Source organism: Tripterygium wilfordii, chromosome 2 (genome assembly GCF_013401445.1).
Source record: "Tripterygium wilfordii isolate XIE 37 chromosome 2, ASM1340144v1, whole genome shotgun sequence".
In the NCBI taxonomy this organism is placed as follows: Eukaryota; Viridiplantae; Streptophyta; class Magnoliopsida; order Celastrales; family Celastraceae; genus Tripterygium; species Tripterygium wilfordii.
In genome coordinates, this window is record NC_052233.1 from 8,562,275 (window position 1) to 8,584,970 (window position 22,696).

Sequence of the window (22,696 nt, forward strand, 5' to 3'; positions counted from 1 at the left end):
GTTTGATATAATGAAAATGGAGGGCATTAAGCCTAACCCCTTCACATTTGCCACCATTCTTGGAGCTTTAGCAGACAAAGGGATGTTTGAAAAGGTTATTAGAGTTCATGCCATGGTGGTAAATAATGGTTTTGAAGCAACTAGGTTTGTGTGCAATTCTTTAATTAGCATGTATTTGAAGTCAGGAATGGTTAGAGATGCTAGAGTGTTTTTGATGGAATGTTGGATAGAGATGCTGTTACATGGAATGGTGTGATTACTGGTTACGTAATGAATGGGCTTGATTTTGAAGTCTTGGTCAGAGGTCTAATTGAGTCTCGGACTTTTTCTTTGAATTTGCTGTTAATACAAGTTGTTTTGAGAGATTCGTGATGTTCACTTGAGGTATTCAATAATTAAGTTAATATATACTCCGTTCATATATGAAGACAATTTCTTGCAGGTAAAATGACTAACACTCTGCTGATATGTGATGAGCTGACCACAGCAGGGCCAGGAACCGGATATATTCAGAGGAATACTGAAGTCTGAGCATTGTACAACTTAGAGGTAATTATGGACAGCATCCAACCTCAAGGATATTCTTTGTAGAGTTTACTAATGCCACAACAAACCTTAGAGACCTTAGAGACAGTATAGTACTATTCGAGCTATGAACAACTGTAAAAGTTCAAACAACTGAAGCATGAGAAACATATAAAGTAAGAGGATAATTATGCTGACTCAATTGAATCTTTCGCTGGATACATTATAGAGTCCTGGATTAGCATTCAACCAGATAAACTTAAACTTTTATGGAACTTCAAATTTGAAATACATGTGATGCATACAATTGTTTCTACACAGATAGCACATTGAGACCAATAGGACTCCTCACTCTCTGCATTCCATTAGTCCATGTCAGAGCCCCAAAAACAAAGCTTCCGTTACTGCTTTTGACTGGTGTCAGATCAAGCCTGAATGTTTTTTTCTCCCCAGTCCTAATAAACTTTAGCTTGGCAGGTTTAACAGTAACTTTAACTCCAGCTGGAAAATCCACATAAGCAACATAAATGGTTGGTTTTATGCCATAATAGGTGACTGTTCGATAAACAGATAAACTTCCATTCATGTTTGACACACCAATTGAGGGGTAGTTAAAATTATAGGATGGTGGAGGAGGGTTTTTGCAGTAAGTTAATTCCCCTGTGAGGTTCTTCAATTGCGCATTGCTTGGACCACTGTTGCAGAGGAAGTCTATAATGTCAATGGAATCGAAGTCATAAATGAGTCCAGGATTAAGTGCTGCCACTGGGTTTATGTGCCCAGATCCGTAGTTTAAAGGTGTTGTCTGGTTGTTATTTGGATCTCTTCCAATCAGTTTTCTGGTGTTATCCAGGACCGTAGCTGTAGCCAAATATACATGTACTGAAATATTAGGCTGACTTGTTAGAAGAACCAGAATTATAGGATACGTTTTCATGTATAAACATCTAACCTGTTGTCATCATTGCAGATTTTATTGCTGCTGGACCCCATGAAGGTTGATGTGATTTCAAAATTGCTGCAATTGCAGTAACATGTGGGCAGGACATGGAGGTTCCAGAGACTATATTATAGTCAACTGATCGCTCGGCTGCGGTTTCAGTTGCCACAGGAGACCATGCTGCCAATATATTCAGACCGGGTCCTGTAATGTCCGGCTGCAAATAGGTACGTGTTAAAAAGTTAGTTATGGGGTTGGAACTCTAAATGTTCCAATTGAAACCAGTATCACCGCCCTTCTTTCCCTGAATATGCAATTCTGAAATGGAATTTTGAGGATTTCTATAATACAATGCTTGGAGATTTCTGTTGGAAAGTTTACCGAACTTACTTTAATTATCTCTGGAGTTATGACATTTGGTCCCATGGAAGAAAAGGCAGCCATTGCTGGGGCAGGTTTTGTTTTCAGGACTGTTACGGTTAGGGAGATCCTGGCAATTGGATTCCTGAAGTAAAAAGATGCATCAAATTACGTAAATTCAATATACACAGCAACTAACTGTTTCATTTTCATTTTCTCAACGTCGAAAACTGCATTCACTCTTTTCTTTGGTTATTTATGCTGCAAAATCCCTGAGAAAATAAAGCACAACAACTCACTTTTCTGTCGTCATATACTTTTGAAGCTCTTGTGCTTCTTCTTCACCAATCACAGTGGCTGGAAGGACAAACTGAAAACCAACACCTATAGCAGGTGGATCAACGAGTATCATTCCAACACCTCCTCCTTGTCTCACAAAAATGCTTTTCTCTCTTCGGACGTCAAAAAACGTCTCGCTGGTGCATACCACAATCTTCCCCTTTATTAAGGTAGAGTCAAGAGTGTTGTTCTTGCAAAAACTGATACACAGAGAGGAGGAGCCATAGCTGTTAGAAGTAGGCGACCTTTGTGAATTTAAAAAATTGTGCAAAGGACGACTTTCTATTGTGATATTTGAATGACTTGGAAGCTAAAATGTCTTAGGACTCGAGCTAGCAAACAAACATTTTCTTGTTATGTTGGCATTTCAAGCTTGTGTAACACTCAGGGTTTGTGTGTGTGTGTGTGTATGGAAGTGATTGAGTGACTGAGGTTTCCTAAAGCAAGTGGGGTAATAAGGGAAAAAGTAAAAGAAAGAGGAAAAACAGAATAAATAAAGATTTTCAATTTACAATACCATGTCTTACTGATAAAGCCATTTCAGAGCATATATTACAGTGTGTATATCCTCTCAAAAAAGAAGAAAAAAAAAGTTTGTATATGGTGAAATGAATATGTAGCAATGCAATGGTCCGACATGTAGTCAGTCACAATGTTTTAAGATACATAGATACCTTGCATTCTTTGCTGGAATGCCTGGTGCAGCTGCATCTCTAGCATATATTAAACCATATGAGGTTTCCATATCCAGAGGATTTATGGAGAAACCCTGAAAGGAAAGAAGTTTTTTTATGTATCTTATTTTATCCCCTACTGATGATAGAAGTTTGACGATAAGGACGGTTAGAAGCATTCATAGGAAAATATTCTCCAAGTTACCTTCAAGATCTTTGAATTTCCAAGATATATAAAGGAGTAGAACCCCCTGTCCACAGAGCTTGCAGCAACAGTAACGATCCAAGGAGCAACATTGGTTGCAGTCCCTGGGAAACCGGCATTTCCTGCGGAGCAAGAGACAAGTATTCCTTTCTGGAATGCATGGAAACCTCCTATTGAGATTCCATCTTGGAAGTAAAGAGGCTGTGGAGGGTCAGGGCCAAGAGAAAGAGAGAGGATATCGACTCCATCCTTAATTGCATCATCCATGGCAGAGAGGACATCAGCATCATTACACAGCCCATACCAACATGCCTTGTAGATGGCAAGCCTGGCATTTGGTGCACCTCCTCTTGCCGTACCTCTGGCCATCCCAAACAAGCTAACATTGGCCACCACAGATCCAGCAATGGTTGAGGCTGTATGGGTTCCATGGCCTTCGCTGTCTCGAGGTGACCGAAAGAAAGTAGAACCAAAAGATTCTAAGGACCTGTATTCTGCTTCAAATCCTTTGAAGTAGAACCGGGCACCTACAATTTTCCTGCAAAACCCATTCTACACCGTTGAACTTGTGATCTTTCTGTGTTCATGTTTTATGCTTAAGATATTTGATATGGAACATTCTGTGTTTCAAGTAATTTACTATTTTTTTTCTTCCCGTGCTGTGAAATGGTATCATATCGTAAAGAGAGATTCTGATTCCTGGGTTCAAAAATTTCGGGGTACCTGTTGCAGTTGGCTAATGTAAAATTTTCACCAGGAACACATTCTCCCTTGAATTTCTTGGGCACAGGACCTAGGCCCTTGTCACTGAAGCTCTCAGACTCGGGCCAAACTCCTGCAAAACAACAATTAAAGGCACATATTCGATTGTAGAATGAGACGGTGCTAGATGAGGAAGATTACTTAAAAAATGAGTTTCATGATGCATTACCAGAGTCGATGACACCAACAATAACGTCGGATGTTGAGCCCATTGGCACTTGGTTGTGTTGATGAGAAGAGTCTATCCCTAGAAACTCCCATGAATGTGTGGTCTGGATCCTGTTCATCTTACTCTCGAACACTGAAACCACTGAATCGCTTTCTGCAGGATGGATGTAATTAAAAGAGAGGAAAATTTAAGTTAGAGTTGGTTTCTTCACTAACTTTTCTGCAAGGTTAATAGTAATATTTTTTCAAATTTTTTGATATTCTTACTTGATTTACATATAATTTCTCTTGTCCTGCTGATTTATAAGGCATTTCCGGTGGGTTTTGTACTAACAGTATGTCCACTTTAGTATCAAAAGTTAGCTCGGAAACACTCGTACCTGCAAGTTTCTGAGCTTGGTCTGGTGTAAGCAGGGCTGAGAAGCCTCTAAAGCTTTTACTATAATGGTGAACTGTCATTCGCTGTGCCTCATTGAAACTGAAAATGAACAGAAGTTTTAGTAATATATTGATTAGCTATTAATGTTAAGAGAACTGATTTCCAATTTGATGTTGTCATTTTACAGTATTCTCTTGCCTTCCAGTGATTGATGTTAGCAGCTCATGGTTTGCTTTTATCACCGATTCTGAATTTGGATGCGAGTGCTCTCCCATGTAAACAATGTAGTGCTGCAAAGACCAAGGAAAAGTGAAATCAGTACTTGGATGGTAGCGACAAGTTCTCTTATGTTACTGCTTTGCCATGCATATACAGATTCCAGTGCAATGACAGGTGCTGAACTGGTTTTATATGGGAAGTTAACAAAAAGAAGCATGTACATTCTTATATACTCCCTACCTTCTTGTTGATAATAGCTCCATGCAGGTACCCAATCGAGCTGATGAAGAAGAGAAGAGTAAAAACTTGGGCAACTCCCATGATTTGCAGGAGCCCTAGTATCCAGTAACACAAAGTGAGTGTAGTATTAAAATGAAGAAAGTCTGGTGATATTGCAAATGAATGATTGCCCTATTTATATAGCGTGGAAAATTCAAGCTCCACTATCAGTGGCATCTAAGTTCCGGCTTTGTTCAAGTAAAAACATACATATATACATAAGCTGAGATATTTTTTTGACATGGACATGCTTCTTTACATCGCCGGCTTATGTTTTACTCTCAAGTTACTTTACTTCATCCCAGACTTGAAAGGGACTTTTTTTTTTCTCATTGAAAATCATCTTGTATTGGAAGTTGGAACTTGGAAGTATTCCACACAAGCATATGCTTAATCAAATACGGCAGTTCTATATACCTATTTGGGTTCTTGTATAAACGATTTAGCTGATCAGATAGTTCTAGCTTTGTTGTATTATATTGTTGTTGTGTTGCTCAGATTTGAGGAAGTAGCTTTCTCGTATAAGCTGACCCCAAATTCTTTTCGATAAAGGCTCGGATGATGACGATGCTTTCACGTTTTTGACATGAAGTGCTGATCCATCAATCTTCAGATGATCCCAGTAGAGAAAACAAGGCAAATGGTAAGCTCTTAGGTAAGATAGCATACACGACACATTTCCAGCAACCTAGATTTAAGAAAAAAAATGTGACTTGAGCTTCACGAATGTCAAGTAGGTTAAATTTGAGAAGTAATTTAAGAGTAGAATACAGAGTGCCGGCTATGTAAACAGTAAACCATATTGAAGAAACATGAATAGTAGCTACTATTTCTTTTGGCTTGCACTCGGATCCTTCAAACTTCAAAGGATGGATTTGTACTAGAAGTTACAAAATAGAACCTTTATTTTTGAATAGAAATTTTTTTATTAAGGATGCAACCATACCTGGCAGCTTTAAGGTAGAGTTCTGATAATGAGAATCCTATAGTTGTCCAAGAAACCTTGCTTACTACCTTGAATAAGATGATAGAAAAGAAAGAGAGGATATTGCAGTCAAGGTTGACCTAGAGAAAGCAAGCATATGATCGGCTCTCATGGGAATTGATGAGAGAAAGCTTAATGGACTTTGCCTTTCCCAGTTTCTGGATAAATCTCTTATGCTTTCACTAACCAATCACTTATAGACTTTGACTCCGTACCACTACTGGATCAATCTCATTATTGAAATTATTAGCACACCTCGCCCCGAATGTAAATCCTATGGAATGGTTAAGTCTCATCTCAAAAGCTTTACAAGCAAGCGGAGGGTTGAGAGAAGGAAAAGTCTCTCTCTCTTTCCTGGGAGTCGTTGAAAGAAGGAGGCGACGATCTAGACTCAAAGTTTTTCATAGCCCTAGTTGACCTTTCCCTAAGCCATTTCATTTGAAGTACACAGACAGGGATGCTTATCCGTTTTGGATCAATTGATATTTCATTTGGGGGGACTTTCATAGGTTGTTCGACGAAGGGCTTGTTTGCGAATCAGATCTGGGCAGCTAGACTTTGCCTGCTTTACTGCGTCGACTGCTTTACCGATCCTGCTCGACTTCTTTACCGGATTACCTTTTGTAGGAATCAAATCGAATCGGATGACGGTTTAATCCAAAGTTAATTAAGAAGTCGAAGTTAATTAAGAAGTCAAGATGGAGCCATTTCCTTTCTTATCTTAGGGGAATATGCTGCAGTGGATGCGGCATTAGCGGTCTAGGCTGAGAATGAATCCCAATCAGCAGTTTTAGCAATTGAATCAGAAGAGGAAGATTTCCATCAAGCCGATTACCCCATCAAGAACAAACCAGAATTACATTAACGAGATCTGAGACTATCAAAAATATTGGCACAATTCCACTCAACCAAAGTTTGAGCACGGGAAGCCAACCATCCAAAAAGACCCCAATCGAGCACTCCGCGTCCTGAATATACAAGTTTAACATGTTGATGATCTTTGATGAGAGGCAAAAAGTGTTTGACAGTCAAGAGGAGTTTGCAAAATTGTTATGCAGAGTCGCAGATTCAGTATACTACCAGTTCCACCTCCTAAATCAGCCTCCCGAAAGCCCGAACCTGGGAAAAAAAGATCATGCACATCCAGAAGCACCACAATGTCCTGAGACACTTGAAAAGCATGATTAGTCAAGCAACAAGCCAGACGATGTAAGCAAACTGAGCACCACATATACATCATCATGTTGAAATTCTTGTGTTAATTCTTCTTTACACAATTTTAAACAAGCAATACAATGAGGGTTCGAAATAGAAGTTCCTTCTGAATATAGAAAAAGGGCAGCAAGTCACCTTCCCCATTTGACTAAGTTGAATAAAAAGGATGCAATCCACTGAATCCAGCTGGTTAATATAAAATACAAGTCATAGTTGTTGCACTAACAAGTATGGGCGGTTGCGTTATCATGAACCAAAATGTTCAACCTTCCTCTCCAAACTCCTTTGTGAATCTCTCATGGACCTCTAGATCGGCTTTGCCCACTGTTGGTCTTTGCCTAGCAAGAACCTTGTCAAAACCTGTTTTTGAAATTGGGGGTGGAAGGATCTGCACTAACATTAAAAAGGTGAATTTAAGTGGCATAAAGACTAGAGGATATCTAATGAAAGGAGAAAAATGAAACAATTGAAACACGAAGCATACTGTCTCCTGATTGTCAACCTCAACAATTCTACTGCTGCACAACATGACGGGAGTTTTCCATCCCAAATTCGCAACTCAAATCTTTAAAAGACATTCAATTTTGTGATCTGAAATTTTGTCTGTCATTCAAGAGTCTAGACAATTAAGAATGGACTCTCTTAACTTTCATCACAATGTCCCCATTATAAGTTGATTACATCTTCAGCATTGTGTAATCGTATAGTCTCATTCCTAGCACACGTAGATACCCCCCCAAAACAAGATAACTAAAGGTGACTTCACTCATATCCAAGCAATGAGACATACCTTCGACGCAAGTCCTTTTGCTGCCAGCTCCTGCATGGATATTTGAACAGCACCTTCTTGCTTTGGCCTGCCTGGCATCCACATACCATTAGGAGTCTTAAAGAAAAACATGGCATCTTCAGTTTTACGGACTGGTTCAAAGAGGACATCCTTTACCTGTAAAAGAGAAAATCAAAGCCAAAGCCATGGTATTTCATGAACACTTCATCTCACCACTAACAAATAGAGACCAGAAGAAGTAAAAGAAGTACCACTAGGCCTTGTACCTACACAAACGGAAATATCAGAACCCGAAAAGCCCTCCGTTCGGTGAGCTAAGGTTTCAAAATCACTTTCAGTTAAGTTGTGAGGAGTGTCTCCTAGATGCACCTATCCAAATTTGCAAAGCCTCAATAAAATAGCAAGAACTTCATGCCAACTATACAGAAATATCAATATTTACAAATTGATTTTCAGTTTTCTTTCATAAATTAAAAAATAAAATAAAATCAAGGAGCGGCTTTGAGTACCTTGAACATGTGCTGCCGAGCCCTCAAATCTGGGAGAGGTATATAAATACGCTTGTCGAAAGGCCGCCGGATAGCCTGAAGGCACTATTGATCAGCAACAGAACACAGAATTACAGTGAAGTCAAATCACAAAATCCTTGATCGTATTGCCCATCACCTGATCAAGAGCATTTGGAGTATTCGTTGCACCAAGAACAAGAACTTTCTGATCACTGTGTCCTACACCCTGAAATGTAAGATGAGTAATTTTCTCCTACCCCTTCAAACGTAAAAAGGATATGGCAAACAAAGATATAGCATGATCATCACTACAAAAACATAATAGAGTGAAATGCTATAAATTGTAACAATAACTTTGAAAACTAAAATCATAATGCTAAGAAAATTTTCAAACTTTGCATTGATTGGAACCCATTCTGGCTTACTTTTGCTTACTACACATCTGTTGCAAATTCTCATCTCTGCCATATCAATATTTGAGCACACTGTCTCTTAGAACCAAGTGGTTGGTATCAAGATTTTTCATAACAGGGAATTGCAAGGATACAACATAGGTATGATGCAAAATGGATCTTGTTCTATCATGGATTAGAGATTTCTCTATGAAAAAATAAAAATACGAATCAGAGTTTGAAGAAGTGGTACAATTCTGAAAACATTCTCCCCACATATTATGTGGGGGTAAGGTCTACATACATCTCGCCTATTCCTGACCTCGTCCACTGCCAGAGTCTTGTGCACGGGTGTTGTTTACCTTTTTACCATTAGCATTATCATCCTGAAAGGGGACTAAAGCCTGGCGTTTAACTGCGGTTCAACTGTTCAAGTCTTGAGCAGCTACCACTAGGCCAAGAGCTCCAAAAATTATAAGGTCTCTACAAATATTATTGACCACAAGATTTAATCCAATGATGCAAAATATAAACAAGCGCAAGCAAACAGAACTTGAAGCAACAGAAAAGAATTTACAGATTTAAGACATAGAATAAGCCCAGATATAAATTTGCGAGAATACTGGCAATATTAAGTGAACAAATACCTGCATCTGCACAAGAAGTTCTGTTTTAATACGTCTAGAAGCTTCACTTTCATTGCCTTCTCCGCGTTGGCCACACAAGGAATCTATTTCATCAACGAATATGCTTGAAGGAGCACTTTCACGGGCCATCTCAAAAAGACGTATGAAAGCTCAATACATCTTTACTAGCTAGGAAAAAATCTAGGATTTTAGTTTTGTTGAGGCATAAAATGACAAAGGAGCATGATGATGAATACTCACCTAAAGAAAGTAGACTCCGCTTCGGTTGCAACAGCCTTGGCCAAATATGATTTCCCAGTTCCAGGAGATCCATACAACAAAAGCCCTCCATGGTCGTCTCTTCCCTAAAAAAGCCACAAATATAATAATAATAAGGCTTGCATGTAATATGCTAATCTTAACATTAACAGAGAAGTTGAATTCAGTAATATAAACAGTGTGGTGATGGAAGTCCGTTGAGTTTCTCTACACCTCAAAAGAATTGGTAAATAGACCAGTAAATAAACCTAAAATATTACTAAAGCAACTGTAAGTCTCCTTATGCACGTATTAGATTTCTTTCCATGTAAATAGTATGTCACAAAGAGGTTAAGACCATGATAGTCTTCGGGGTCAAAGTCCAATTTAAATCCAGATCATGGTTATGCCCTTCAATAATGAACCCATATCTAAATTATCATTCAGCAATCCCATAACCCCATCACAATGCATTAAATCTGAAACTCAAACCAAAACCAAACCAAAAACTTGAAGTGATGGGTATTTTCAGTTTCTCCACGAAAAAGATAGACATATTTAGATGAAGTTAATTTCCAGTATAACGTTGTACACCATATCGTCTGCTTCAAACGAACAAAAATTGCACATTCAACCATCAGATCTAGGCAACAGACCTCAAAGAACCAGCATGTCTAACGCAAGCTATTAAAAGCGTTCCTTCATTAAAAATTGGGTAAGTACAATCTAATGCAACTAGTCTCGTCTTGTCTACCAAAACAAAAATGTCAGGTACCCAAGTCCTAAGCCTAAGACACCCAAGAAAAGTTCACACACACAAAATCCTGTGAAAACTCACCCGTGAAGAACTGCGGAAACTTGACAGGCAATACCACGGCCTCCTGCAAGGCCTGCTTAGCGCTCTCAAGTCCAGCTACGCCGTTCCACTTAACGTCAGGCTTCTCCCTAATAATCGCAGAGTTAAGCCCTGCCCTCAGCTTGGCTCGCTCGGGGTCCTCCCCGTCTCCTCCATCGCCATCCTTGGGCTTAGTCTTTCGCCGGGTGGCTACAGCCGCGTCTCCGTTAGATGCAGGACCTGAGCCACCATCGTCGAGAACGGCGCGGATCTCCTCAGCCCGACGAAGATACTCAATAAATTTCTGTGTGATAGCCTCTCTGATCTTAGGGTTCTTCTCGTACTTGAGATGTGTCCTGAAGTATTCGAGAGCATTCATGTAGAGAGGGAAGGCCTTGCTATAACACCCCGCATTGTCTTCTTGAACCTCCTGCTTCACGTACTCGATCGCCTGTTCCTTAAAATTGTTCTACATCTCTGTTAGCGCGTCGTATGTCTTAATCAACAAAGAGATCGCATGAGGTAATCGGATTATATGGATTGCAATATTAGAAACCCTAGAACTGGAACTCAGATTGATTCATCATTTACTTGATTCATAAGAAACCCTAATCCTTATTTCGTCGGGAAATGCGGAATAAAGAAAAGAAAGGTTTAGAGAGAGAATAATATATATATATATATATATATTTATTTATTTATACAGGAATTTTTTCAGTTAATAAGCACGGAAAAATAAGAAAAATATTTTTATTACATATTATTTTTCAAGAAAAATAAAATATTTATCTTTTTAATTATTTTTTAAATTACCGCCGTTGGTTAAGAGAAATAGAAAGGAGAGTGAGTTTGTTGGCGGCGGAGCAAACAGAAGGGGGGAAATGGGAAAGAAAGAGAAGAAAAACAAGCACCAGCAACAGAGAGGCTCCCGCCGAGGTGGAGCCGCCTCTTGCTTCGACGCGGAAGACGATGACACATACCCATCAAACCCACTCTCCTCTACTCTGTCTGATGAAGAAAAAGAAGCCTCAGAAGAACAAGAAGTTGATGGCGATTCTGAAGAAGAGGAGATAAACGACCTAAATCCATCATCAACCGATATGCCCTCCAAATTCCTTCTCTACCAGCAATCCGTACAGGTCAACACTTTTTTCTCAGTCTTCTGTTTGATTTCCCGGATAATTGGGAGACTGAGAAAATTCAATTACATCATGGCCATGCTTTTTCATATTTGTTTTTGTAACTGCAAGGAATGAGAAGTTAAAAGCAGAAGGAAACCAAGGAAACCAACAGAACTGAATTTGGTTTAGCTGATTTGTGAGAATAGGATATTTATTGTTTTCTAAAATGCCTATTCGGTTCCTTTAATGGTATTTTTTGTGGATCTTTTGTTGCAATGCAGTCGCCGAAAGGAGACATAAGCTACTTGCAGAAGTTCTTTTTGATGTATGTAGGTGGAAGGATGCCTCTCCATTTTCAGGAAGATTTCTGTGGCACTGCTCTTCTTAGGTAAGATTTAGCTGCAATGTGAAGTCTAAATAAAGTATTTGATACTTAAATTTTAGAATACTGAGCGTTCGCCTCTGAGGAATCCCATTTTGCCATGTTAATATTTAGAATAATGTAAAAGATGGATTAAGGGCTTGTCGGCTGCCGTGTTTAAAGGGATGATAAGGGTTAATGTAATTCAGGGTTGTCATATTTGATGTTGTGACTATTCAATCAACCCTTTTGTTATATCTGTGGCTGTCTTTGGATTGTATCAAATGATAGTAACAGTGAATATATTCCTTTATGGCTTATTTATTGCAAGTTCTTTAATCAAAGGGTGAAAATGAATGCTGATGTTGAATTGCTGATGATTGGTTGTAATTTAACGATTGATAGGATGAGATCATTTTTTCATATGAAGATATTGCAATTTAGTTAACCCTATAACGGTCATAAATCCTGAACATAGTGCTACACGGCTTTCGATGGAATTTTGTAGTAATGGTCAAATTTACATCCTTTAAATTATTCAGACATTGGCTTATTATAATATAGCATTAAGTCATTAAGCTTCATTCTGATTGCAGTCCTGGGCACAGCCAGTAGCATGAATCTGGCTAAATCTATTATTTTGTTTATCACAGTACAGAATGGCTCCGAAGTGACTCGAGACGGACTGCAGTAGGATTGGATTTGGACCTTGAAGCACTAAATTGGTGTATGGAAAACAACATAAATAAAGTTGGGGGTGATGGGTATTCCAGGATATCCCTCTTTCATGGAAATGTCCTGCAACCCATCGAGGCCAAACTGATTGAATTTGATCCACAGAAACTGATAGGAGATATCAAATTGGGAGAGAGTAACGAGAGTTTGCAAAATGATGGCCTGGAATCTACCATGCAGGCTGCCTCTGCTTCATCTGTTGTCAACAAGTGCATGAAGAACACTCCGCTGCACGCAAGAGACATCGTGTGTGCTTTTAACTATAGCTGCTGTTGTCTACACAAGCGGGCAGAATTGGTTTTGTATTTTAAGCATGCTCTTGATGCCTTGTCTAAGAAGGGTGGTATTTTCGTGATGGATTTATATGGTGGCACATCATCAGAGAGGAAACTACGACTTCAAAGGAGATTTGCCAATTTTACGGTATGATCTTTCTGCTATGATTTTGTTGTTGACAATTTGTTATGCAGGTTAAAGATTTTTTTGGCAGTATGGGCTTAATTACTTACTTTCATGATTCATTCAAATTTATGTGACTGCAAAATCGCCTCACCCCAGCTCTAACTGGTTTCAATCACTCTATCTAACCGGCAGCTTTCCGGAGGCAGGCCGTCAGTTAGAATTAATGAATCAATGCATAGTTCAACCAGAAACATTCTCTATGCATGCAAAACTAATATACACAGTTGAGAAGAAATATTTGGTCTGGCACTGTAGATTGTGACATACTCAACGAAGGATAAACACTAGTCATATTCACTTCAGTTTGTTTAGATAGCCGCAGTTTATTTGAATATCTTCCACTACATGTCCACTTATCAAATGAAAATATGTCGCTCAGAAGAACTTTTTCTCACTGTAAAGTACCGTCATCGGAAAGTTAATTATGTTATAGCTGTACCTGAGTATGTTCTTTTCATGTAAGTCATGTATTTAGGCCATCAACCTAGGAGCTGTTGCATCCACACTTTCCTTGCCGATAGTTTCCTTCTTTGATTTCTTATTGCTTTCTCTGATTAGCTTTGTACCACTTCTGGTGAAAATTCTGAAATTTAGCTCTCATTTAGCATAATCAAGTAATAATACTCCTCGGAGAATATACATCGAGGTCTAATTTCCCTTCAGCATGATCTCATTAATAGAAGGAGCACCCTTGCACGAGGCTCGATTGTAGCATATTATTATTTCATGGTTAAAAGAGCTGCTAACCATTTTATGCTCAAAAGCTAGCCCCTATTAAGTCAAAAATTTAAATGGTGTGTAATTCTAGCTTCTTTGTGCACAAACTTCTGACATTATTTGAATCTTCAATGTGTACAGTACGTTTGGGAGCAAGCTGAATTTGACATCATTGAGCGTAAAACGAGGATTAGTCTACATTTTCATCTCCAGAAACAGCAGAAAAAACTTCGCCATGCATTTTCATACAGCTGGAGGCTGTAAGTGTTCTCAATTTTCTTCAAAGTTGATTTCACGTTGAAAATGATGCGTTGAACATAAGAGTTTATTTTTTGGACATCAATGTATCCTCCTTTTTCCTGCGATTTATTCTTAAAACTAGAATATGCTGAACTCATGATTAGGTGGTCATTGCCCGAGATCAAAGACTGCTTAGAGGAGGCTGGATTTCAATCTGTACACTTTTGGGTTCGTCAAATGCCAGACACGGAGAAAATGAGGAGTACAGAAGGATTTGGGGTCGGAAAGGACGTGAAGTACGAGGAGGTGAAAAATTTTCCACAAGAGGATGCATGGAATGCATATATTGTTGGTGTCGCAAACTGTTTGTAGTATTCTGCTATCTGATAGGATGCTGCACTGATTGATACGACGAACAGATCAACAGCAACGGTAAAGCATTGATTAGGTGAATGCGAGCTATTTACATGGTAGTAAACTGCATTTAGTTTTGCGGCTTCCATTGTATTAATCAAATTCTCTTGTATGGTTTCCAGCTTAATATCTTTAATAACCCCAACCCAAGAAAGGTAGTCCGGTGCAATTGAAATGGCACAATCCTTGTTGATGGAGATTTTCATGTGGTTTCTAAATAGGACAAGAATAATGGGATTTGAATGGTGTAATTTAACATATTTAGGAATCTTGTTGCTTAATCATTCTGTGAAAATTGTCACCTGTCACACGTTTTATACCAGCCCAACTCACGGAAGAGAGACCGGACGAGGGCCCTTCACGTCTGTGATTAAAATTGCTGAGAAAATGTAATGACAACTCTTTCCCAACGGGATAGGTGTCACTGGTTCAATTTTTCACTTCGCAAAATTGCCTTGCAATGGATTAAGAACGTCATCTTAGTCTCAGTCAATTCAATGTAAGAACACAGCAAGTGTTTTTTCTTTTGCACGCAAGAGAACTAGGCTACACACAACATGCAACTAAGCAAAGTCATAGTTTATAGTTCACAGGAAACTCTAAGGATCTCTAGGATACAAGAGTAAGAACACACTCACAAAATTCGTCCTTCCCACAATTGTCTAATGAAAGACTAATAAAACATCCTAGATGCAACACATGCATGCGCCATAGCACATGCATAGCAGCTAAAAAATCCGTAACTGCTTGGGAGACATAACCAACTGCCTAGGTGTAGAAAATCCCACGATGGCACAATCCAGAGCCAGCCTTCCTACCATCTCAGCCCTTTGGGCCGTGGCAGTTCCCAGCCCATCCATTTGGAAAAGGCTGGACACTGAGTTGAAGACTTGCACCAGCTTATTTGCTGGACACAAGATCCCTCAGTAACCGATATGGGATTTTACCCATAACACTCCCCCGCACTCGTGGACTGGGTATCAAAGCCCAAGGCCCAACGAGTGGACTTCGATTTTATCCCTAACACTCCCCTGCACTCGTGGACTGGGTATCAAAGCCCAATGCCCAACGAGCCACCATCTCAGCCCTTTGGGCCGTGGCAGTTCCCAGCCCATCCATTTGGAAAAGGCTGGACGCTGAGTTGAAGACTTGCACCAGCTTATATGCTGGACACAAGATCCCTCAGTAACCGATATGAGATTTTACCCATAACACTCCCCCGCACTCGTGGACTGGGTATCAAAGCCCAAGGCCCAACGAGTGGACTTCGATTTTATCCCTAACACTCCCCCGCACTCGTGAACTGGGTATCAAAGCCCAATGCCCAACGAGTGGACTTCTTATCAGGGACGAGCGCACACCTGCTTCGATACCATGTAGAAAATCTCATGATGACACAACCCAGAGCCAGCCTCCCCACCATCAGCCAGCCTCCCCACCATCTCAGCCTTTTGGGCTGTGGCAGTTCCTAGCCCATCCACTTGGAAAAGGCTGGACACTGAGTTGAAGACCTGCACCAGCTTATATGCTGGACACAAGATCCCTCAGTAACCGATGTGGGATTTTACCCCTAACACTAGGGACATATAAATGCCTTGTCCAAGCCAAAACTGCCAGCAACTGCCCATTCAAATCTACCAAGCAATTGCCATTGTCTGAGCAGCCCTCCAACTGTCGGTTCTAAGCCCTCTTGTTGGCCACCAGCAAGCACGAATCTAATTGCTTGTTACCGAATCTCCCGCATTCACCTTGTTGTGTTGCACGCCTTCCTCATGCGCGATGCACGCCAATGCTGTCACATATCAAACCAACTCACGTAGGGGCAAACTATAGGGGACTATAATTACTTTATTCAAATCTGCCAAGCAAATGCTGCAAACTGTCATTGTCTGACCAACCCTCCAACTGTCTGTTCTAAGTCATCTCTTGTTGCCCACCTGCAAGCACGAATCTAGTAGCTTGTTACCTAATCTCCCGCATTCACCTTGTTGCGTTGCATGCCTTCCTCATGCACGGCCCATCTCAACAATCGTTGGTGCAAAGTGCACGCCAATGCTGCCGCATATCACATATCGCATATCGAACCCACTCACGTAGGGGCTAACAATACAATTCCCGAATCCCCCAATGACTTTAGCTGTAATTAGTAATTACCCCTAATCTCCCAAATTACTTTTTTCTTGCATATTTAAACCACAGTTAATTAAAGTTGCATCATTAAGAACAGTTTTTGACGAGTTGGACCTTGAGAGTCAATATCGAAAACGAGCCCACATATAATGAAAAGGGTATGCAACATAAATTGTAAGAGTCAAATATCGAAAACGATCCCACATATATGAAAAGGGTCTGCACCATAAATTGTAAGCAGTTTTTGAGGAGTTGGGCCTTGAGAGTCAATATCGAAAACGAGCACACATATAATGAAAAGGGTATGCACCGTACTTTGTCAAAATCCAATTGTCGACCTCAAACTGAAAAAGTGTTGGTGCAATGAAAAGGGTCTGCACCATAAATTGTAAGAGTCAAATATCGAAAGCGATTCCACATATATGAAAAGGGTCTGCACCATAAATTGTAAATAGTTTTTGAGTTGGGCCTTGAGAGTCAATATCGAAAATGAACCCACATATAATGAAAAGGGTCTGCACCGTACTTTGTCAAAATCCAATTGTTGACCTCAAACTGAAAAAGTGCACCATAAATTGTAAGCAGTTTTTGCGGAGTTGGACCTCGAGAGTCAATATCGAAAACAAGCTCACATATAATGGAAGGGGTCTTCACGGTACTTTGTCAAAATCCAATTGTCGGCCATAAATTGAAAAAGTGTTGGTGCAATGAAAAGGGTTTACACCCTAAATTGTAAGAGTCAAATATCGAAAACGATCCCACATATATGAAAAGGGCCTGCACCATAAATTGTAAATAGTTTTTGAGTTGGGACTTGAGAGTCAATATCGAAAATGAGCCCACATATAATGAAAAGGGTCTGCACTGTACTTTGTCAAAATCTAATTGTTGACTTCAAACTGAAAAAGTGCACCATAAATTGTAAGCCGTTTTTGCGGAGTTGGACCTTGAGAGTCAATATCGAAAACAAACCCACATATATTGGAAAGGTCTGCACTGTACTTTGTGAAAATCCAATTGTCGGTCTCAAGCTGAAAAAGTGTTCGTCCAATGAAGCCACACCCCATCTAAAGCCCTGGTGGCACGGGCCTGTTATCATTCCACCGTCAAGAGAGGGGAGTTTTCGACTTTTCGTTGCTTTGTGAAACCAGTCTCGCCAGTAGAAGGGCCGAAATCGTGTTCCAACACCTTTTATGTCCCCACCTAGATCACAAGCCCGCGTTGCTGAACCCGTCGCCCAGCGAACGATTCTTGAGTCATTATAAACTGTTCACATTTTACATTATTTAGCGATGTGGGACTCTTTGTATACCGAATATGCCTACTCTCCCAAAGCTCACTTTGCCAAGCATTCCCGTATTTCTACAATCCGGAATACCATTCCTTGTATCCCGTTCTTCTCTCCACCAGCGGCGTCGATGACAACAACAGCATGTCGTAGAAGGAGATAAAAGGTGGAGCCAACGACCCACTAAGACTAACGTATCTACAACTACATCCCCGAGCGGCAGTCAAACGGAGGCGTGAATGCAAGATGCCAGCGGAATGATCGGCCGGACAGAGGCTAGGGCTGCTTCCTTCCCACCGCGTCCTCCCTTGTGTGTCGGAGATATAAAGCGAGTGCACCGGAAAAGAACGGGAACTGGGTCGATCTATTCTATGGCAAAGCATAACTGCACACTCACACGATCTTTGCCGAGAGATAGGAACCGACAAGTCCTTGAGAATTTTTTTCATTTGGTCAACCCTGTTAGGCTGTTACTATCTTTTTGTGTGGATTCATCTTTTGTCCACTCTGTTTGTTGTCTGATTATGGGTTTCGAGTTAAGTCTTGTTTGCAAGTTCACATTACTAACTAGCATATGTGATTGAACCTTCGCGATTGCTGCTTTCCATCCAAATTCCTGGTGTGGTTATGGTTTAGGCATGATTCTGCAGCCCCAATAAGAAAATCACAGTTAAAATTTCACTAAACATAGTACTTGAAGAAGACCAGAAGATTGATGCAGAACAAATCCGACTTAAATCATTAACTTACGCAGAATTCTTATAATGTTGGAAGGAGTGCCTGTTACGTTCAAGGTCATCCTGGTATTCGAACGAGAAAATAAAGCGATTATAAATCTACAAGTACGAGATTTGTTTACCTTTTATGGAAAGTTCTAGTCAATTGGGTTTCTTCAACACTCGAAACTTCTTGTTTCGGCTTCAGGTGCTTTATGGGCTTATATGTTGGGCCGAAATTAACTAGCTTTAAGCGGGCCCTCTATGCGGCTTCTGACAACTCATGGATTATTGGCCTGTTTAGCTTCGTGGGCTCTATATAAACAGGCCGAAGACACAGCAAGCTCCTTTGGTCAACTTCCAGTCAACCAAAAGTCCCGGTGGATCCCACGTCAAGTCTTCACACGTAAAAAGCAGCGTATCTCATCCCCTCCAAATCTCCAATATCAATATCACGTAGAAGCGACCCCACAACGTCTCTGCACCAACAAATCCTCACACATATTATTATACTCAAAAAATAAAAATATAATAAAATAATAGGCCGGCCAACTTGAGCTTCTTCACCAGCGCTTCTAGATTCAAGGGCTTCTTCTCAGATCTTTCATCAGGGTTTCCTTTTAACGGCAACTCTCTGCAGCCTCTACTTCCCAAGCCCAATGACGAAATCTTCACTGTTTCATCGAATCTCGCACCCCAATGTTATTCTCATTTGTAATTCCTCATATTTCATTTTCTTGTAGCGTTGATCTCAACTAGGATTCTAGTTGTGTGGTTTCTGTAGATGCGTAAACTTGTTGGAGCTGGAGAGACTCAAGATGGATCTACTGCGTATGTGTTCGTGATCCGTAAAAGTAAAACCCATGTGTTTTCTTGGCCGTTTGTAGCGGCGTCTATTACCCGGTCTACCGCCGACTTTGCTGCGCCAATGAAGCGGTCCGTTCGTCCTCTGTTCAGCATTCTGTTGCTCATAGCATTTGCGGTTATCTTGACTTGTCGGGTCGCAATCCGACGTCGGTTTACGCAGATTGAGCTCGAAAGCAAGGTATTGTTAGAGACTGCAACTCCGACGGTGTTCAACTCTACCTTACTGAAAATGGCGGCCATTGATGTGGGGGAGGCGAAGTCGAAGCAAGAGATAGAGCAGTTACTGGAAGGGAACTTGGCTAGCCGAGGGAGATACAGGACGTTCGCCTCGTGGAGGAAGTTCAATAACCACGATAGTAGATCAAGCTCGTCGAGGGGAATCCAGGTAATGCTTAGGTCCCCGGAATTCTACCGGCAATGGCTTGAATTTAGGAGGGTATTACGTGATTGGGCGCGAAACAAGAGGTATCAAGCCGAGATAATGATGGAACTGGTGAGACAAGTAAAACATCCCATTGACAGGCACAATGGGTTAGTGGGTTCGGATTCCAAGTATGCCTCCTGTGCGGTGGTGGGGAATAGTGGGATCTTGTTGAACAAGGAATATGGGAGTTTGATTGATAGCCATGAAGTGGTGATTCGATTGAACAATGCGAGAACTGAGAGATTCGAGAGGAATGTGGGAGCTAAAACCAGCATTTCCTTTGTAAATAGCAACATATTGCATCTCTGTGCGAGGAGGGAAGGGTGCTTCTGCCACCCGTATGGAGGGAATGTGCCCATAGTAATGTACATTTGTCAACCTGTGCACCTCTTGGACTATACAGTGTGCAATTCATCCCACAAGGCACCTCTGCTCATTACTGATGCAAGATTAGACGTGTTGTGTTCACGAATTGTCAAGTATTACTCCTTGAAACGGTTAGTGGAGGAAGTAGGGGAGCCGCTGGAGAAATGGGGCTCTGCCCATGATGGTGCTATGTTTCATTACTCCTCTGGAATGCAGGCTGTGATGCTAGCTTTGGGAGTTTGTGAGAAAGTTAGCATATTTGGCTTTGGGAAATTGGCTTCGACAAAGCACCATTATCATACTAATCAAAAGGCTGAGCTTCGATTACATGATTATGAGGCAGAATATGCCTTCTATCATGATTTGGTGAAGAATCCGCTGGCAGTACCCTTTATTTCAGACAAGTTCAAGATTCCGCCTGTGGTAATTTATCGGTGATTTTGACTGACTTAAGATGTTCTGTTTTTTGTGGAATTACTTGATTTGTTTGTCTTGGGAAGTTGCTTCATTGTTGCAATTAATGTAGTCAGTAAACACACACGTTACGAAAAAATAAGAAAATCAATGTTATGGCCGTCCAACAAAGTTGCGGTGATACTATTTGTAAGATTGGATTCTAGGAATGCAATCCCACGGTTTATTTTCTCACTTGCTTTTGGTGATTATATTGGATTCTTTCTCAGTTTTGTTTATAAGTTTTAACTAACTTCATGAGTAATTTCCTTAAAATAATTTCGCATGCCCTTTGTGATGCTTATTGAAGGGGTTTTTGACATTTGCATATTGGGAAAGTTGAGTTTATGGAAGGTGTACTAATAAATTGTGAAGTTAAAAGAATCACTACGTTAGGCCTTCAACCTTCTATTTTCTTGGTGAAGTTAACAACAGTGAGAAATTACTAAAAATTGTGTTAATGATTTTAAATGCGTATAAATTGGAACCTGTGGACATGGTCCGTAGGATTGTTATTATATATATCCCATTAGATTTTATATTGCCACCAAACATGATGGAGAAATCTCAGGTAGTTGATTTGGCTGTCATGCTCGTCCTGCATGTTATTCTAAAGGCTATTATTGGAATTCGATTTTCCCAAGTGTGCCTGTTTCATGGAATTCCGGAGGAGAAAGCTGTTGGAATTATGAGAGAATATTACGTTTCTTGTAATTATGGGTTGTAAATATTCCCTTTAATTACTTTGATTTAGTTTCCTAGAATTAGGTTGATTTGATTGATTTAGTTTCCCTAATTTAGGGCTCTCAATGTAACTATATAAAGTACAACCTCACAACATGAATATACAACACAAATTATTCAATTCTTCTTGGTATCGGAGCCTTAGGGTTTTCTTTATCATCACTGTTCACGGCACTGTTCATCGGTGCTATCCAGACTGTTCACGGCACTGTTCACGGGCAGTTTTCTCGGTTTTTTTCTGGCAGCACGTATCTCTTTTGTTTTTCATCGGCTTCGGCAGCTCTTTATCTCAAGCGTGACTCTGTTCGCATCTGTCTCTTTTCGCACACATCTATCTCAAACGTATTTGTGTGTATCTGTCTCTGCGCGCACCTGTCTCTCGTCGCGCGTGTCTATCAGCTTCTCTTAGCGAGTTGCAAGTATCTTTGTTGGGTTATCTTTGGCAAATCTCTGTCTCGGTGTATCTCTGCCAGTCGTGATTATTTCACGAATTTATTCGACTACAGCCTAACTTTGGGTAAAATTTTGCGATTTCTTGGCTTGCACTGCGGCAATTTACTTTTGCCGAGATGGATTATAGTCATCTTTCACCAGATTTGAGCCAGCTCCAGTCCCAGATTGCTCAACTCCAGTCCCAGATTGCTCAGCTACAGTCATCAGCTGTTATCGCTGCAGGTACTCTTACTGCTTTCCATGGTAAGTCAGGGAATCCCACTTGGATTTTGGATTCTAGGGCTAACAACCACATGACTGGTGAGCTTTCCACCTTCACCTCTTCTGTTACTCCTATCAACCAATCTGTCTGTATTGCTGATGGTACTTCTCTCCCAATTCGTAGTCAGGGCAGTGCCCGTTTGTCTCCGGATATTACTCTTCCTTCAGTTTATTATGTTCCTAAATTTACGTGTAATCTTCTCTCTGTCAGTCGCCTTGCCAAGCACCTGAATTGTGCTGTTGTCTTCTTATCTGACCGTTGTTTTTTACAGGACTTGACTTCGAAGAAGATTTTTGGCAGGGGGTTTGAGCATGACGGCCTCTACTACTTTGGTGACCCACCTTCATCTGATGTCTCATCGTCTAGTCTTCAAGCTTCCACACTATCGGTTCTAGATCCTTCTACTTTATCTTCCTCTATTTTTTCCCTTGCTACTGTAGATTTGTGGCATGCTCGTTTAGGCCATGCGAACTTTCAATATCT

The 22,696-nt window shown here is 40.5% G+C and overlaps 3 protein-coding genes and 1 pseudogene across 4 annotated transcripts; 2 read left to right on the forward strand and 2 right to left on the reverse strand.

Annotated features, from left to right (window-relative positions):
• Positions 1 to 697: 697 nt before the first annotated feature.
• Positions 698 to 6,507, reverse strand: LOC120012453 (subtilisin-like serine-protease S). Of its 2 annotated transcripts, none has more exons than XM_038863886.1 (13): positions 5,797 to 6,507; positions 5,268 to 5,457; positions 4,812 to 4,906; positions 4,551 to 4,642; positions 4,354 to 4,451; positions 3,975 to 4,127; positions 3,767 to 3,878; positions 3,044 to 3,581; positions 2,839 to 2,933; positions 2,125 to 2,364; positions 1,856 to 1,970; positions 1,478 to 1,682; positions 698 to 1,386 (listed from the first exon to the last, which is right to left on the reverse strand). In XM_038863886.1, the coding sequence occupies exons 3-13, from the start codon at positions 4,890 to 4,892 to the stop codon at positions 839 to 841; spliced, it is 2,277 nt and encodes a 758-aa protein (XP_038719814.1). In that variant the 5' UTR covers positions 4,893 to 4,906; positions 5,268 to 5,457; positions 5,797 to 6,507; the 3' UTR covers positions 698 to 838. The 2 variants fall into 2 exon arrangements, with proteins under 2 accessions (XP_038719814.1, XP_038719809.1); XM_038863881.1 differs by having other exon boundaries at positions 5,268 to 5,538.
• Positions 6,508 to 7,043: 536 nt separating this feature from the next.
• LOC120012469 lies at positions 7,044 to 11,115 on the reverse strand (annotated as a pseudogene).
• A 177-nt stretch (positions 11,116 to 11,292) lies between these two features.
• On the forward strand, positions 11,293 to 14,778 carry LOC120012464. Its single transcript, XM_038863892.1, has 5 exons — positions 11,293 to 11,599; positions 11,863 to 11,969; positions 12,596 to 13,100; positions 13,998 to 14,116; positions 14,261 to 14,778. The coding sequence occupies exons 1-5, from the start codon at positions 11,342 to 11,344 to the stop codon at positions 14,466 to 14,468; spliced, it is 1,197 nt and encodes a 398-aa protein (XP_038719820.1). The 5' UTR covers positions 11,293 to 11,341; the 3' UTR covers positions 14,469 to 14,778.
• Positions 14,779 to 19,196: 4,418 nt separating this feature from the next.
• LOC119982041 (beta-1,6-galactosyltransferase GALT29A-like) lies at positions 19,197 to 20,947 on the forward strand. The gene has a single exon (XM_038825207.1). It carries the CDS (start codon positions 19,429 to 19,431, stop codon positions 20,737 to 20,739), a length of 1,311 nt encoding a protein of 436 aa, XP_038681135.1. The 5' UTR covers positions 19,197 to 19,428; the 3' UTR covers positions 20,740 to 20,947.
• The last annotated feature ends 1,749 nt before the right edge of the window (positions 20,948 to 22,696 follow it).